Source organism: Urocitellus parryii, chromosome 2 (assembly GCF_045843805.1).
Source record: "Urocitellus parryii isolate mUroPar1 chromosome 2, mUroPar1.hap1, whole genome shotgun sequence".
Taxonomy (NCBI): domain Eukaryota; kingdom Metazoa; phylum Chordata; class Mammalia; order Rodentia; family Sciuridae; genus Urocitellus; species Urocitellus parryii.
The window spans coordinates 137,031,546-137,044,799 of record NC_135532.1 but is presented as its reverse complement, the minus strand read 5'-3'; the positions used below and the strand labels follow the sequence as shown (position 1 = coordinate 137,044,799).

At 34.6% G+C, this 13,254-nt stretch overlaps 1 protein-coding gene across 5 annotated transcripts in view; it reads left to right on the top strand.

Annotated features, from left to right (window-relative positions):
• Window positions 1–13,254, top strand: part of Tbl1xr1 (TBL1X/Y related 1) — a 158,410-nt gene that overhangs the window by 115,501 nt on the left and 29,655 nt on the right. For all 5 annotated transcript variants that reach the window (XM_026382776.2, XM_026382756.2, XM_026382760.2 and 2 more), the window contains 5 exons: window positions 590–722; window positions 1,375–1,516; window positions 4,329–4,392; window positions 4,479–4,576; window positions 5,808–5,868. In XM_026382776.2, the coding sequence (XP_026238561.1) occupies window positions 590–722; window positions 1,375–1,516; window positions 4,329–4,392; window positions 4,479–4,576; window positions 5,808–5,868 (498 nt within the window). The remainder of the gene's footprint in view (window positions 1–589; window positions 723–1,374; window positions 1,517–4,328; window positions 4,393–4,478; window positions 4,577–5,807; window positions 5,869–13,254) is intronic.

Sequence of the window (13,254 nt, the reverse complement as noted above, 5' to 3'; positions counted from 1 at the left end):
TCTATCATAGAGTTTTGTTTTTTTAAAGCTCCACAAAGCTAGATTTATTTTATTGTTTTTATTTTCTTTAAAAATATTTAAAAACCCCTTCTTCTGCTTTTAAATGAATTTTTGCATCTGCATTTAATTTGTAAATAAAATTTGCAAGGCTAGTTATTAACAAATAAAGTAAAGCTCTCACAGTGAGCTATAAAGGTGATTCTAAATGTTATAAGAATGATATCAGCAGCCCCTACTGGCAGAAACACAGAATAGTATTGCTATATATTATATTTAGTTCAGACCATTTTATCATTCTAACCATGTGTAGGTTTATCTTTTCCAGTCCTTTTCTTCCTCATCCTTGCTTCCTTCATTTCTTTAAAGTATTCATATACATACTTTTAAAAAATAGTATCCTACTTAAGTTGGGAATTTATTTTCCATGTGACAAAGACTGTGTAGTTATGTTAAAGTTAACCTGACATAGCAATAACAAAGTTACATTGTATATTATGAAAAGGAAAACATTGCTTATTAAGTACCCACACCCCCCCTTGTGTTGTCATATTACCTAACTGGAGTTTTCTACTTGTTCCTCATGATACAGATAATCATACTGATATGATGGAAGTGGATGGAGATGTTGAAATCCCTCCTAATAAAGCAGTCGTGTTACGGGGCCATGAATCAGAAGTTTTTATCTGTGCCTGGAACCCTGTTAGTGATCTCCTAGCATCAGGGTGTGTTTCTTATAGTGATTTTACAGTACCTTTCTAATGTAGATTGCTGAATGGATAACATGTGTTGTGTTGCTTGCTTATTGTCATTTTTGCCTCAGTAAGTTTTTATTCCTTCATAAGAAAAGTAATTTTAGAGGCTTTAATTAAACTTCATACTTCCAAGAATGCTTGGGGGACTTTATTTCCATCATTTTCTTTATACAGTGAAGAAAATTTATGGTAAAAATTACATGTACTGAACATGCACAGATGTTTTTCTTGTCATTATTCCCTAAACAATACAGAACAACAATTGCTTACATAGCACTTACATCATCCTAAGCACTTAGATGATTGAAAGTATGATATATGTAGTACATGCAAATAATACACCACTTAATGTAACAGACTTTAGCATTCACAGATTTTAGTATTTGTGGTGGTGGGGGTCATAGAAACAATCCTTGAGTATAATGAGCAGCAATCACACTTCTTTCATACAGTGAAGAAAATGATGGAAATAAAAATCCCTAATAGTCTATTTTTTAATAATACCTATTATTAGGATATTATTAATAGAATATAAATATGTTGTTTTGATTAATAATAGGATATACATATGTTGCTTTGATTCTGGGATTCTTGAATTTAAAATACATTACATATTTTGTAGGTCTGGTGACTCAACAGCAAGAATATGGAATCTTAGTGAAAATAGCACTAGTGGCTCCACACAATTAGTACTTAGACATTGTATACGAGAAGGAGGGCAAGATGTTCCAAGCAACAAAGATGTGACATCTCTAGATTGGAATGTGAGTATCATCATACTGTTCATGATGGATGTACTTACTCTAGTATACTTGGCCTCTCATTTCTAATAGGGTTTGTCTATTTGTTCAGATATTTTTGGATTTCATTAAATAGTAACAAGTGGGAGTCCCACTGAAATATGGTGTTAAAAATAAAAAATGGCCCTGCAGTAGTCAGACCAGGGTTCAGGTTCCTAGCTCTTCAGTATATCTGAAAGCATAACTTGATAAAATTGTTACTTGACTGTAAAGTAGAAGTATGAGAATTATACTGAGATAAATGTGTAATTGATGAAAATCCTTAGCATAACTTAATAAAACCCCAACAATTGAGTTGTTTGTTGGAATATGTGTAGAAAAACATTTTACATTTCTCATTATACTATGAATTGATAATTTTTTTAAACATTTATTTTTTAGTTGTAGATGGACACAATACATTTTTTTTTTTTTTTATGTGGTGCTGAGGATCGAACCCAGGGCCTCATTCATGGTAGGCAAGCACTCTTTCTCTGAGCCACGACCCCAGCCCTGAATTGATAAAAAATTTTATTGCTAACTCTCTTTTACTGATCAATAGTCCAGATGACCTCCAAGGTTTATTCCGGCTGTAGAAGTCTTATAATTCTTTGATTCTCTATATGATTCAGAATTTTTTAGGATTACTTGGCTACCCTGGCTTACCATAGTGTGAGATTTCATTATTGATACATCTTTAGTCTTTCAGTATCAAAAATATTTGTTACCTGTACAACCCCTCTCATGATCAGGAGTCTTTTCCTCTGTAAGTAAGCATCCTTTCTTCCTCTGGACTCTGTATTTTTTGGGGCTCTCCAAAGAATCTCCTAGGGCTATTGATGTGGTTCAGTGGTAGAGTGGCATCTGTGAGGCCCTAGGTTTGATCCCCAGCAAAGTCGGGAGGTGGGGAATCTTCCAAATCTTTGTGATGTTTTTTTGTTTTGTTTTGATACCAGGGATTGAACCTGAGGGCGTTTAAGCACTGAGTTACATCCCTAGCCCTTTTTATATTTCATTTAGAGACAGGGTCTTACTGAGTAGCTTATGTCCTCACTAAGTTGCTGAGTCTGGTCTTGAACCTGCAGTCCTCTTGCCTTAGCCTCCTGAGCATGTGCCACCACACCTGGCCCTGATCTCATATCTCCGGAATGAGATCTATCTTTAAAAAATGATTATTCTGTAGACGAACTCTAAATAGGGCTGAGGGGTGGGAGGGAAAGGGAGGAGGCATGAGGTTAGAAATGATGGTGGAATGTTATAGTCATTACTATCCAAAGTACATGTATGAAGACACAAATTGGTGTGAATATGCTTTGTATCCAACTAGAGATGTATGAAAAATTGTGTTCTATATATGTAATAAGAATTTTAATGCATTCTGCTGTCATATGTAAATTTAAAAAAATTAATCAAAAAAAGATTATTCTAGCTAAAGATCTCAGTTTCTGTGGGATTCTTCCAAAACCCATGGCTAGACTTTTTTAACGTTCAAATCCAAAATTTTCAGTAATGTCTTTACCGTTTTTCTGCTATAAAGTATATATTGACAGTTATAAAAATTCAAAATTGTTTAGCACATTGCTATTATTTTTGTTATAGCATTAAAACTAAGAATTATCTTTTTGCTCCTCATTTTATTTTAGGTAAAAGCCCCTAAAACTTCTTTTGTTTATGTGACCCAGTGATTATGTCAGTTTAATGAAATTTTCGGTTTACACTAAAAAGGATGGTTAATGAATATTCATTTGTTCAGCTTGGTGATTCTGAACTGTAAATTATAGTTTTATAAAGTGTGGGCTTTTCAAAAAGGAAAAAATAATATATTTTCTTGGCTGAATGGTCCAAGAATGAAAACATTTGGGAACCTGTAGTTTAAAGGAAACTTGACATTTTTACTTTTGGCTTCAGTGTGGCTCCACTTCCTCAGATAGAACCCGAGGGTTCCAGATGCTAGCAGAACTCCACTTGTCACTTTCCCTACTGCTCAGTGGCTTGGGGGGTCTGAAATAGGCAATCTTGTTTTGAATATCCTTATGAGAAACATCAAGAAGTTGCTAAGGAAGGCAGGGTTTCTGTATGTCCAGTAGTATTTTCCCTTCCCTGCAATAGTCTTCAGTGCACTTTTACTATTAAACCATCAAGGCAAGACACAGCAAGGAAATTTTATATGGATTTTTCTTCATGGTAAGGTACTCCTCGGCAATTGTATAGCCTGCACACTCTGAGTGTTTTCCTTTTGTTGCTCTTTGATTAGTAAATATCTCATAGTGGGAAGTTATTAACAAAGAAAAGAAACAGTGTTCTAATAATTTGAAACAGCAGTATTGTTCGGAATACATACCTTGTTTAGACAGTAAAGGATTTAAAGGAGGAGTCACAAAAAGTTCCAGTTTTACTTAAATATTTTGGAAGATTTTGATTTTTCTCTTAAATCGTTGTAAACTTCGCAATCTTGATGTCCTTCCCAATCCTCCTCCCTGCCTCCGTCTTAGTCATGTACATATAAGATCGATCGCAGCAGACCTTTGGACATGCATGAGAAAAACACTGACCATTCTGCCCCATAGTAGTTACTGTCTTTGTTCAGATTGAGTATAAAGCTTAGAGAGAACACTAACTTCACAGCATGAAGGGTGTTATATACTTCTTTGGTGGCATTCACAGATAACCCTGTTAGGTTTTTAAGCAGAGAATGTTAAGAGTAGGCTGTACCAGGAATTTAAACATGAATTGTTTTTAATAACAATTAAATGGCCTTTCTGGGTTATATATTGAAGGAAATGTGTTTCTCTTACAGAGTGAAGGTACACTTCTAGCAACCGGTTCATATGATGGATTTGCCAGAATATGGACTAAAGATGGTAAATGAAGTGTTTCTTTTTACAACATTTTTGATCTGAGTTACAAAGTTTGAAGTAATTTTAAAGTTTTTGATTTTGAATTTTAGGTAATCTTGCTAGCACCTTAGGGCAGCATAAAGGCCCTATATTTGCATTAAAATGGAATAAAAAAGGAAATTTCATCCTGAGTGCTGGAGTAGATAAGGTAAATGCACATTAAACTAAACTCTATAAAGGTTAATGTATTGCATAGTATAATTGAAAGTAATAATTTTATTTTTTGCTAATCACATGAATAAAACATTCACATTTCGGAAGTTCAAGTATGAACTTATGATAGAAATAGAAATGCTTTCTTAGGTTTTCTGTCAACTTATTCCTGAATCTACTCATTTCTTTCTTTCTTATCTGTATGACCATTTCTCTCTCTCTTTTTTTTAAAATTTATTTTAGATGTTGATGGACCTTTATTTTATTCATTGATTTATATGTGGTGCTGAGATTCGAACCCAGGGCCTCACACATGCTAGGCAAGCGCTCTACCACTGAGCCACAACCCCAGCCCCATTTCTCTCTTTTATTGGAATCTGAAACATAAAGAAATAACATACCTTTGCTCCCCTAATAAATCTGTTCAGCGAATATGGCTCTGGAGTGATTCCAAAGCCAATCCTAGAGGCAGTCTGTTATCCTAGAGCCAGTATGTTAGCTGAACTGGTACTTAATTGAAACTGTAAGAAATGCAGGTCTTGTCTAGTTTCCCTAACTAGCTGGGTGAATCTAGGTGGGCTAAAAATAAGGCCTCCATCCAACTTTAGTTCCTTAGGTCATGTCCTCCACCAAACCTCAGAATAACCAAGGGTTTGAGATTATTTTAATCTACGAAAGGACATGTTGTTAATAATTAACTGTGTGTGATGTCAGGGAAGTAGGTTTGAGCTTTATATTTAGTAAAAATAAAAAAAATGATAAGAAGAAAAGAAAAAATATGGGATGGGAAGAAGAAAGTCAATCACTACCATACATAATATTTTAGTTTCCTGGAGTTTTGAGAACTGATTTCATTATTAACCAATAATTTGCCACATTACAACTCAACTGTTATTAGAATCTTACACTAAATACTCTATCACAGTGGAGTTCGTTAAGTAATCCAGTAATGCCTACCACTTTCTTGACAATCAGTAATTTTTATCTGAAGTAAGTTGATTAAAAAAAGAAAAATCACAAGGGAAAAATCAAATTGCTTAATGATCATTTCCTTCAAAAATGGAGTGTATATAGCATTGTTTGACTTACTGTTGGGGTAAAATAAATTGTTCAAAATTAAGTCCAAACATTTCATACTGCTTTGATGCACTTAGGCATTTAATTTATATATTTAAGATAAACTCCTTTTAACTTCATAGCAAAATTTGTTTTTCTTTTAATCTTAGACTACAATTATTTGGGATGCACATACTGGTGAAGCCAAGCAACAGTTTCCTTTTCATTCAGGTAAATCTTTGCAGTTTACATAAAAGCTGGAGCTTTCTTGCATTTTTGTAATTTAACTTTTAGTAGCTTTAATTCATTTAAAATCTTGAAATATAAAATACTAATCTTTTTACTAGTCCTTCTAGGAGCTGATATTCTATGACATTCTGATTGTTAATTGTCAGAGTATCATAAGATGTTTTCTGTGAAGTGTACCATAAAGAAAGCATCTGTAGCCTGGTACAATTGGGGATGGTTTTATTTAATGGAAAGAACATAGGTTTTTGAGTGAGAAGATCTGGGTTTGGATGTCATTTCCACTTCACTTAGCAAGTTTTATGAGTGAGCAAGTCACTTAACCTTTCAGAGCCTCATTGTCACTATCTGTAAATGAGGGATAGTAATGTTTATTTGCAATGAGGATAAGAATAAATGGTGCATAGGAAAATGTTGTATAAACTTCTATTAATTTAGGTATTGTTGTCATTTTCTTGTTTTAGATATGTAAGTTGGACTCCTCCTGTGTACATGAAATAAAAAGCCAGGCTTTTCAAGTGTTGTTAGAATTGTTGCATCTTAGGTGGATTTCTCTTTTAAAAAATACTGATCCTTCTTGCATGGTGTGGACCCATGTACCAGGGCATGCAGCTTGATGAGTGAAACAACTGAATTAGTACCCTACTCCTTTATAGCCTAGAACCTTTGTGCCTGTCTTCAATGGATTTTTTGACTGAAGTAACCACGTGAGGTTAGCTGCAACAAGATACCTAATGATTCTCAGAACAGTAGTTTTAGTACAAACTGATTTGGCTGCTGCTTTCACGATTTTGTTGTGGTTAGAAAGAGTTTTGATCTAGAGGCTAAAATATAAGATGGCCCTGGTTATTCTCAAATCTTTAGTAACATTTCCTTTCCCAAAGAGACAGTGGCATAGCATCACCTTTGAAGTAAAACTTGCAGCATCAGGCATTTTACTTTTTGTCTTTTTTAGTTTACTGTGAGGAGATAAGCCAAATAAGACACAAAATGATTTTTCTGTAGTATGTGAATAACTTGATTTGCAAGTATTTGTTAAACATTAAACACTTTTGCTTGAGTGAAGCTTATGCTGATAAGCATTAGCACATCAGTTTTGGCTTTCCTGATTTACTTACTTTTTACCTTCACTTCTAGTCAGCCATCTCCCAGATAGGATTCCCTTAGGCTTCTGGCTATTCCTCAGAAGTTTCTCATATACATCCTAGGACTAATTAAAGTTGAAATTATGTGTACTAGTTACCATGTAATGAATACTCATTTTACTAGAGATGGTCTGCTTTGTGTAAATTATTCTTGTTTATTTGTTGTTGTTTAGTACCAGGGTTTGAATCCAGGATGCTTAACCACTGAGCCACATCCCCAGTGTCACATGTCCCCCCTTTCTCACACCCCCCATTTCTTGAGACAGGGTCTTACTGAGTTGAGGACACTGGTTTTAAACTTGTGATTCTTCTGCCTTAGCCTCCAGAGATGCTGGGATTACAGCCATGCACCACTGCCCCTGGCTTGTGTACATTATTCTCATGAGCATGATGAGTGAGATAGTATGGAAGTCATATTACATATGAATTTATTATATTTTGACATAAATATATACCGTTGAAACTGCAACCACCCTGAAGATAGTGAATACATCAGTTACCTTGTAAAGTTTCCTCCTGTACTTTTGTGGTATCACTCTCCTATCCCCAGGCAACATTGATAATGTTTTTGCCATGGAGGTTAATTTATATTACATAAATGGAATCACTGTACATACTTTTTTTGGTATGGCTTTCACTCTGTGTAATTATTTTGAATTCTTCTATGTTGTAATAAATGTCAAATGTTATAGTCCTGTTTATTGCCACTAATATTCTTTTATGTGGCTGTACTACAGTTTGTTTATACAGCCATTGAAGTAAATTTGTGTTTCCAGTTTGAGGCTATTAGAGACAAAAATATTATATACATTCATGTACAGTATTTACATAGGCATGTATTTTTATTTCTTTCTATGTGAATAACCAGAAGTAGAATGGTAGTTTCTTATCAAGTTAAACACTCATCCCCTAAATACTATAGCCAAACTGTTTTAGGAAATGGTTTACATTCTTACCCTTCCATGTACTTTTCAGCACGTGGTATATAGTTATTTTTTAAAATGTAGCCATTCAAATAGTTGTGTAGTGATATCTCACTGGTTTTAATTTGTACTTTCTCATGATCAGTGACACTAAACTTCTTTTCATGTGCTTTTTGTCCTGTCTATATCTTCTTAGTGAAGCATCTGTTCAAAGCTTTTTTTAATTTAAATTGGGTTATTTTTCTATTAGTGTTTGAGTTGTTCATATTTCTTGGTTACAAGTCCTTTATCAAGTTTATACTTTGCATATTTTCTACTAGTCTTTGGCTTATCTTTGCATTCTTTTTGTTTTAATCTTTGCATTCTTTTATCAGTGTTCATCAAAACCAGTAGTCTTAATTTTTTTTTTAAGTTACAGGTGGACACAATATCTTTATTTTATTTTTATGCGGTGCTGAGGATTGAACCTGGTCCCGCATGCATGCTGCTAGGTGAGCAGTCTACCTCTGAGCCACAACCCCAGCCCCTAGTTTTAGTTTTGATGAATTCCATTTATTTATTTCTTCTTTTATGTATCATGTTTTCAGTGTCAGACTAATCTCATTTTTCTTAAAGTGGAAGTTGAGTTCATTGAATTTTTTTGTTTTTGGAGGGGGATGAGGCGGTGGGTTCACGGATTGAACTTCGGGGCAACTCAACCACTGAGCCACACCCTTATCCCTATTTTGTATTTTATTTAGAGACAGGGTCTCACTGAGTTGCTTAGTGCCTCTATATTGAGAGTTCATTGATTTTTGAGACCTTCTTTTGTAATAGAGGTATTAAATGCTTTAAATTTACCTTTAACTACTATTTAATGTCCTCCCAATATTTGCCATTCTGAATTTTTTATATATAGCTTGTGTTTTTATTCAGTTCAGAATACTTTCTGCCTTAATTTTTATTTCTTCATTAACCCCATGGGTTATTTAGAATTGCATTACTTGGCTTCTGAGTATTTGGGTATTTTCCACAGGTCTCTCTAATATTGATTTTGAATTTAATTCCATTGTGCTTTATAAATGTCATTTAGATCAATTTGTTTGATTAAGTTAGGTTGACCCTTTATTATCAAGTTAATAACCTTTCCCCAGTTAATATTCTGTGCTTTGAAATCTAATTCTGTGTTAATAAAGCCTTTCTGACTTTCTTTTAATTGGAGTTGGCATGGTTTATATTTTTCTCTATTTTGCTTTCAATCTGTTGATCTTTATAGGTGTGTCTGACATAGATAGCATAGTTGCGTCCTGCTTATTCATTCAGTCTCACATTCTCTACCTTTTCATTATAATATTTAGACTGTTTACATTTAATGTGATTTGTGATATGGCTACATTTAAAGTCACTTTTTTCTGTTCTTTTTACTTCATTTCTGCATCCATCTGTATTAATCGAATATTTTTATGATCCCATTTTTTCCTTCCATCTATTAAGTGTAATTCTTTGTTTTATTTTAGTGGTTGCATTAGGATTTACAGTACATACCTTTAATTTATTACTGGTTGTCTTGAAGTGATATTTAAAATGGGATACATATTGAAGTAATTGACTTATAGCTACCATTTCCTACATACTTCATTCCTTTGCATAGGTAAATATCTCCATCTGGTATCATTTTTTTCTGCCTTAAATAACATTTCTTACAGTGCAGGTGTGCCAATTATGAATTCTTCAGCTTTTAACAATCTGAAAAAATCTTCATTTCTTTTTCTTTCTTTTTTCTTTTTTTAATTTGTTTTAATTAGTTATACACGACAGTACAATGATCTTGACATATCAAACATTTGAATCAGATGGGATATAATTTCTCATTTTTCTGAGTATACAGGTTGAAGAATTACATTGGTCATGCAGTCACGTATATACCCACAGCAATAATAATGCCTATTTTATTCTGTCCTTCCATTCCTCCCTTCCCCTCCCCTCCCCTCCCATCACTTCTCTCTACCCAAACTAATGTGACTCACTTCTTTTTTTCCCCCCTCCCATCTTCATACCTGAATTCTGTATAACGAAGGGGCTCTCCTTCCCTCTTCCATGCAATTCCCCTTCTCCCTCCCTTTCCCTCCCACCGCTCTTTTCTATCTAGAGGTAATTTTCTTCTCATGCTCTTCCTCCCTACCTCATTTTGAGTCACCTCCCTTATATCGGAGAAGACATTCGGCATTTGTTTTTTTGGGATTGGCTAACTTTACTTAGCATAATCTGCTCTAATGCCATCCATTTCCATGCAAATGCCATGATCTTGTTGTTTTTTAGTGCTGAGTAATATTCCACTGTATATAAATGCCACTTTTTTTTTTATTCACTCATCCATTGAAGGGCATCTAGGTTGGCTCCACAGTCTAGCTATTGTGAATTGCGCTGCTATAAAATTGATGTGGCTGTGTCCCTGTAGTATGCCGTTTTTAGGTCCTTTGAGTATAGTCCGAGAAGAGCAATAGCTGGGTCAAATGGTGGTTCCATTCCCAGTTTTCCAAGCAATCTCCATACTGCTTTCCAAATTGGCTGCACCAATTTGCAATCCCACCAGCAATGTTTGAGTGTGCCTTTTCCCTGAATCCTTGCCGGCATTTATTGTTGACTTCATAATGGCTGCCATTCTTACTGGAGTGAGATGGTATCTTAGAGTAGTTTTAATTTGCATTTCTCTGATTGCTAGAGATGGTGAGCATTTTTTTGTGTATTTGTTGATTGATAGTATATCCTCTTCTGAGAAGTGTCTGTTCATGTCCTTGGCCCATTTGTTGATTGGGTCATTCTTTGTTGTTGTTGTTTAACTTTTTTCTTTTTTCTCTTTTTAATGTGCTACTATTTTCTCTTTGTTGATAATTTGTCTTTTTTCCCGTGGCTGGTCTTAATATTTTCTCCTTTTCACTGATTTTGAAGAATTTGAATATGTTGTTTCTTGGTATTGTTTTCCTTATGTTTCTTATCATTGAAGGTCATTAAGCTTCTTGGATCTTTTGGTTCATAGTTTTCTTCAAATTAGAAAAAATTTTGGCAATTATTTTTTCAAATTTTTTCTTTCCTTTCCCTAACTCCTACATTTTTGGGGGGTGGGTGGGGTGAGATTCTTATATATTAGTCTGCTTCAAGTTGTCCCACAATGTACTGATGCTGTATTTTTTCTTCTTTCTTTTCCCCCTTCTTCTTCCCTTCTTCCTTTCTTTCAGTGTTTTCTGTTTTTCACTTTGGATAGTTTTCTGTTTTTTATTTTGGATAGTTTCTATACTGCCTTTGGGTTCACACATCTTTTTAGCTTCTAGAATACATTTTATCCCATCCACTATACTGTTGATTTTACTTGTAGTTTTCATCCAAGTTTGATTTAACATATTATATTTCTTTACTTTTAAAACATGTATATATCCCAGTGCTTTCTTTCTCAGGAAGCCATTATAGATGTATGCTACCAAGATGAAAAAGGCCTGGAATTTAGAAAATATAAGATCAACTATAGAAGAGAGGTAAAGGGAATTTCTGGGCTGATGCTAGAAGCAAATTTCAGGATGAGAGTTGGGCAGCAGAATTAGTTTACAATCAGCCCTGAGAGGGGTAGGATGACAGATGGCCCTAGGGGATGGCTCCATGAGAAAACCAAATGAGTAGTCCACCTGATGTGTCTGAACCAGCCAAGAGCAGATCTACTGCTGTGGCAAAGAGGTGAAGGTTAAAACAATTCATAGTTATATAGAACACTAAACAAGCAAAAATATGAATGCTATTCCTGGGAAAACAAAATGTGTGTAAGAAAAAAATAACATTGTAGTTACCATGTCACTTAGTTATAAAAAATAGCAATATCAATAGTGGAAGGGCTAGGAGAGTTCTTGCCTAGCAAGCACAAGGCCTTGGCTTTTATCCCCAGCACCTCAAAAAAGACAGACAGACACACACACACACACACACACACACACACACACACACGATTTACATTATATTAACCTAATAAAAATGATAATTTACCTACATTAGGAGAATGGGGTAGGGAATAAATACTTGATTGAACATAAGACAATTGCAAGACTACTAAATCATATCTTCTATAGTAAAAACTCAAAAGATATATGTACAATAAGAAAGAGCAGTGCATGCATATAATTTAGAAATATCCTAGAAACTACCAGAAAGAAATTTCCTCTGATAAGAAGGAAGCGGAATTACGAATGAGGTAGTTAAGGAAGGTAACCATTTACTGTTTCTTATATAACACTATATTTTTCATTAATTATTAATTTGTATTCATAAAAATTACATTTTCTGAAATCCCTGGCACATAAATAAAATAAAATAAAAATAAAACATTTATATAGTTGCAACTGTTTTTAATTTAGGTTTGATTTTTCAAGAAATCCAACTGAGCCAAATGTTTGAATAAAGTGATATATTAAGGAAACTTTTTTTGAGGAGGGGCACTAGGGATGGAACTTCTGGATGCTTAACCACTGAGCCACATCTCCAGCCCTATTTTGTATTTTATTTAGAGACAGGGTCTCACTGAGTTGCTTAACACCTTGCTTTTGCGGAGGCTGGTTTATAAACTTACAGTCCTCCTGCCTCAGCCTCCCAAGCTATTGGGATTACAGGTGTGCACCACTGAACCCCGCTATTTAAGGAAACTTTTTAAAGAGAAACAGTGAGGTAATAGAGAGCAGATTGGAAAAGAAGGGGGGAAAACCAAGTAATGATGAGAGTTTCTTGGGTAAAGAAGGCCCAATCTTGTCCCGATTCCCAGGTATTAGGAATATTTAGTAACTTCAGAGTAATTCCAGTCTTGAACCAAGGGTGCTAGTTTTTTTTTTTTTTAATTCTAATTTGTTGTACATGACAGTAGAATGCATTTCAATTCATAATACACATATAGAGCACAGTTTTTCATGTCTCTGGTGTACACAAAGTAGAGTCACACCCATTCATGTCTTCACACATGTACTTAGGATAATGATGTCCATCTCATTCCACTGTCTTTCTTACCCCCATGCCTTCTCCCTTCCCCTCCTTCCCCTTTGTCCCATCTAAAGTTCTTCCCTTCTTCTAATGCTCCTCCCCCCAGCTCCCAGCCCCATTTTGGACCAGCATTCTCATATCAGAGAAAACTTTAGGCATTTATTTTTGGGGGATTGGCTTATTTCACTTAGTGTTATATACTCCAGCTCCATGCATTTACCTGCAAATGCCATGATTTTATTCTCTTTTAATGCTGAGTAGTATTCCATTGTATATATGTACCACATTTTCTTTATCCATTCATCTACTAAAGG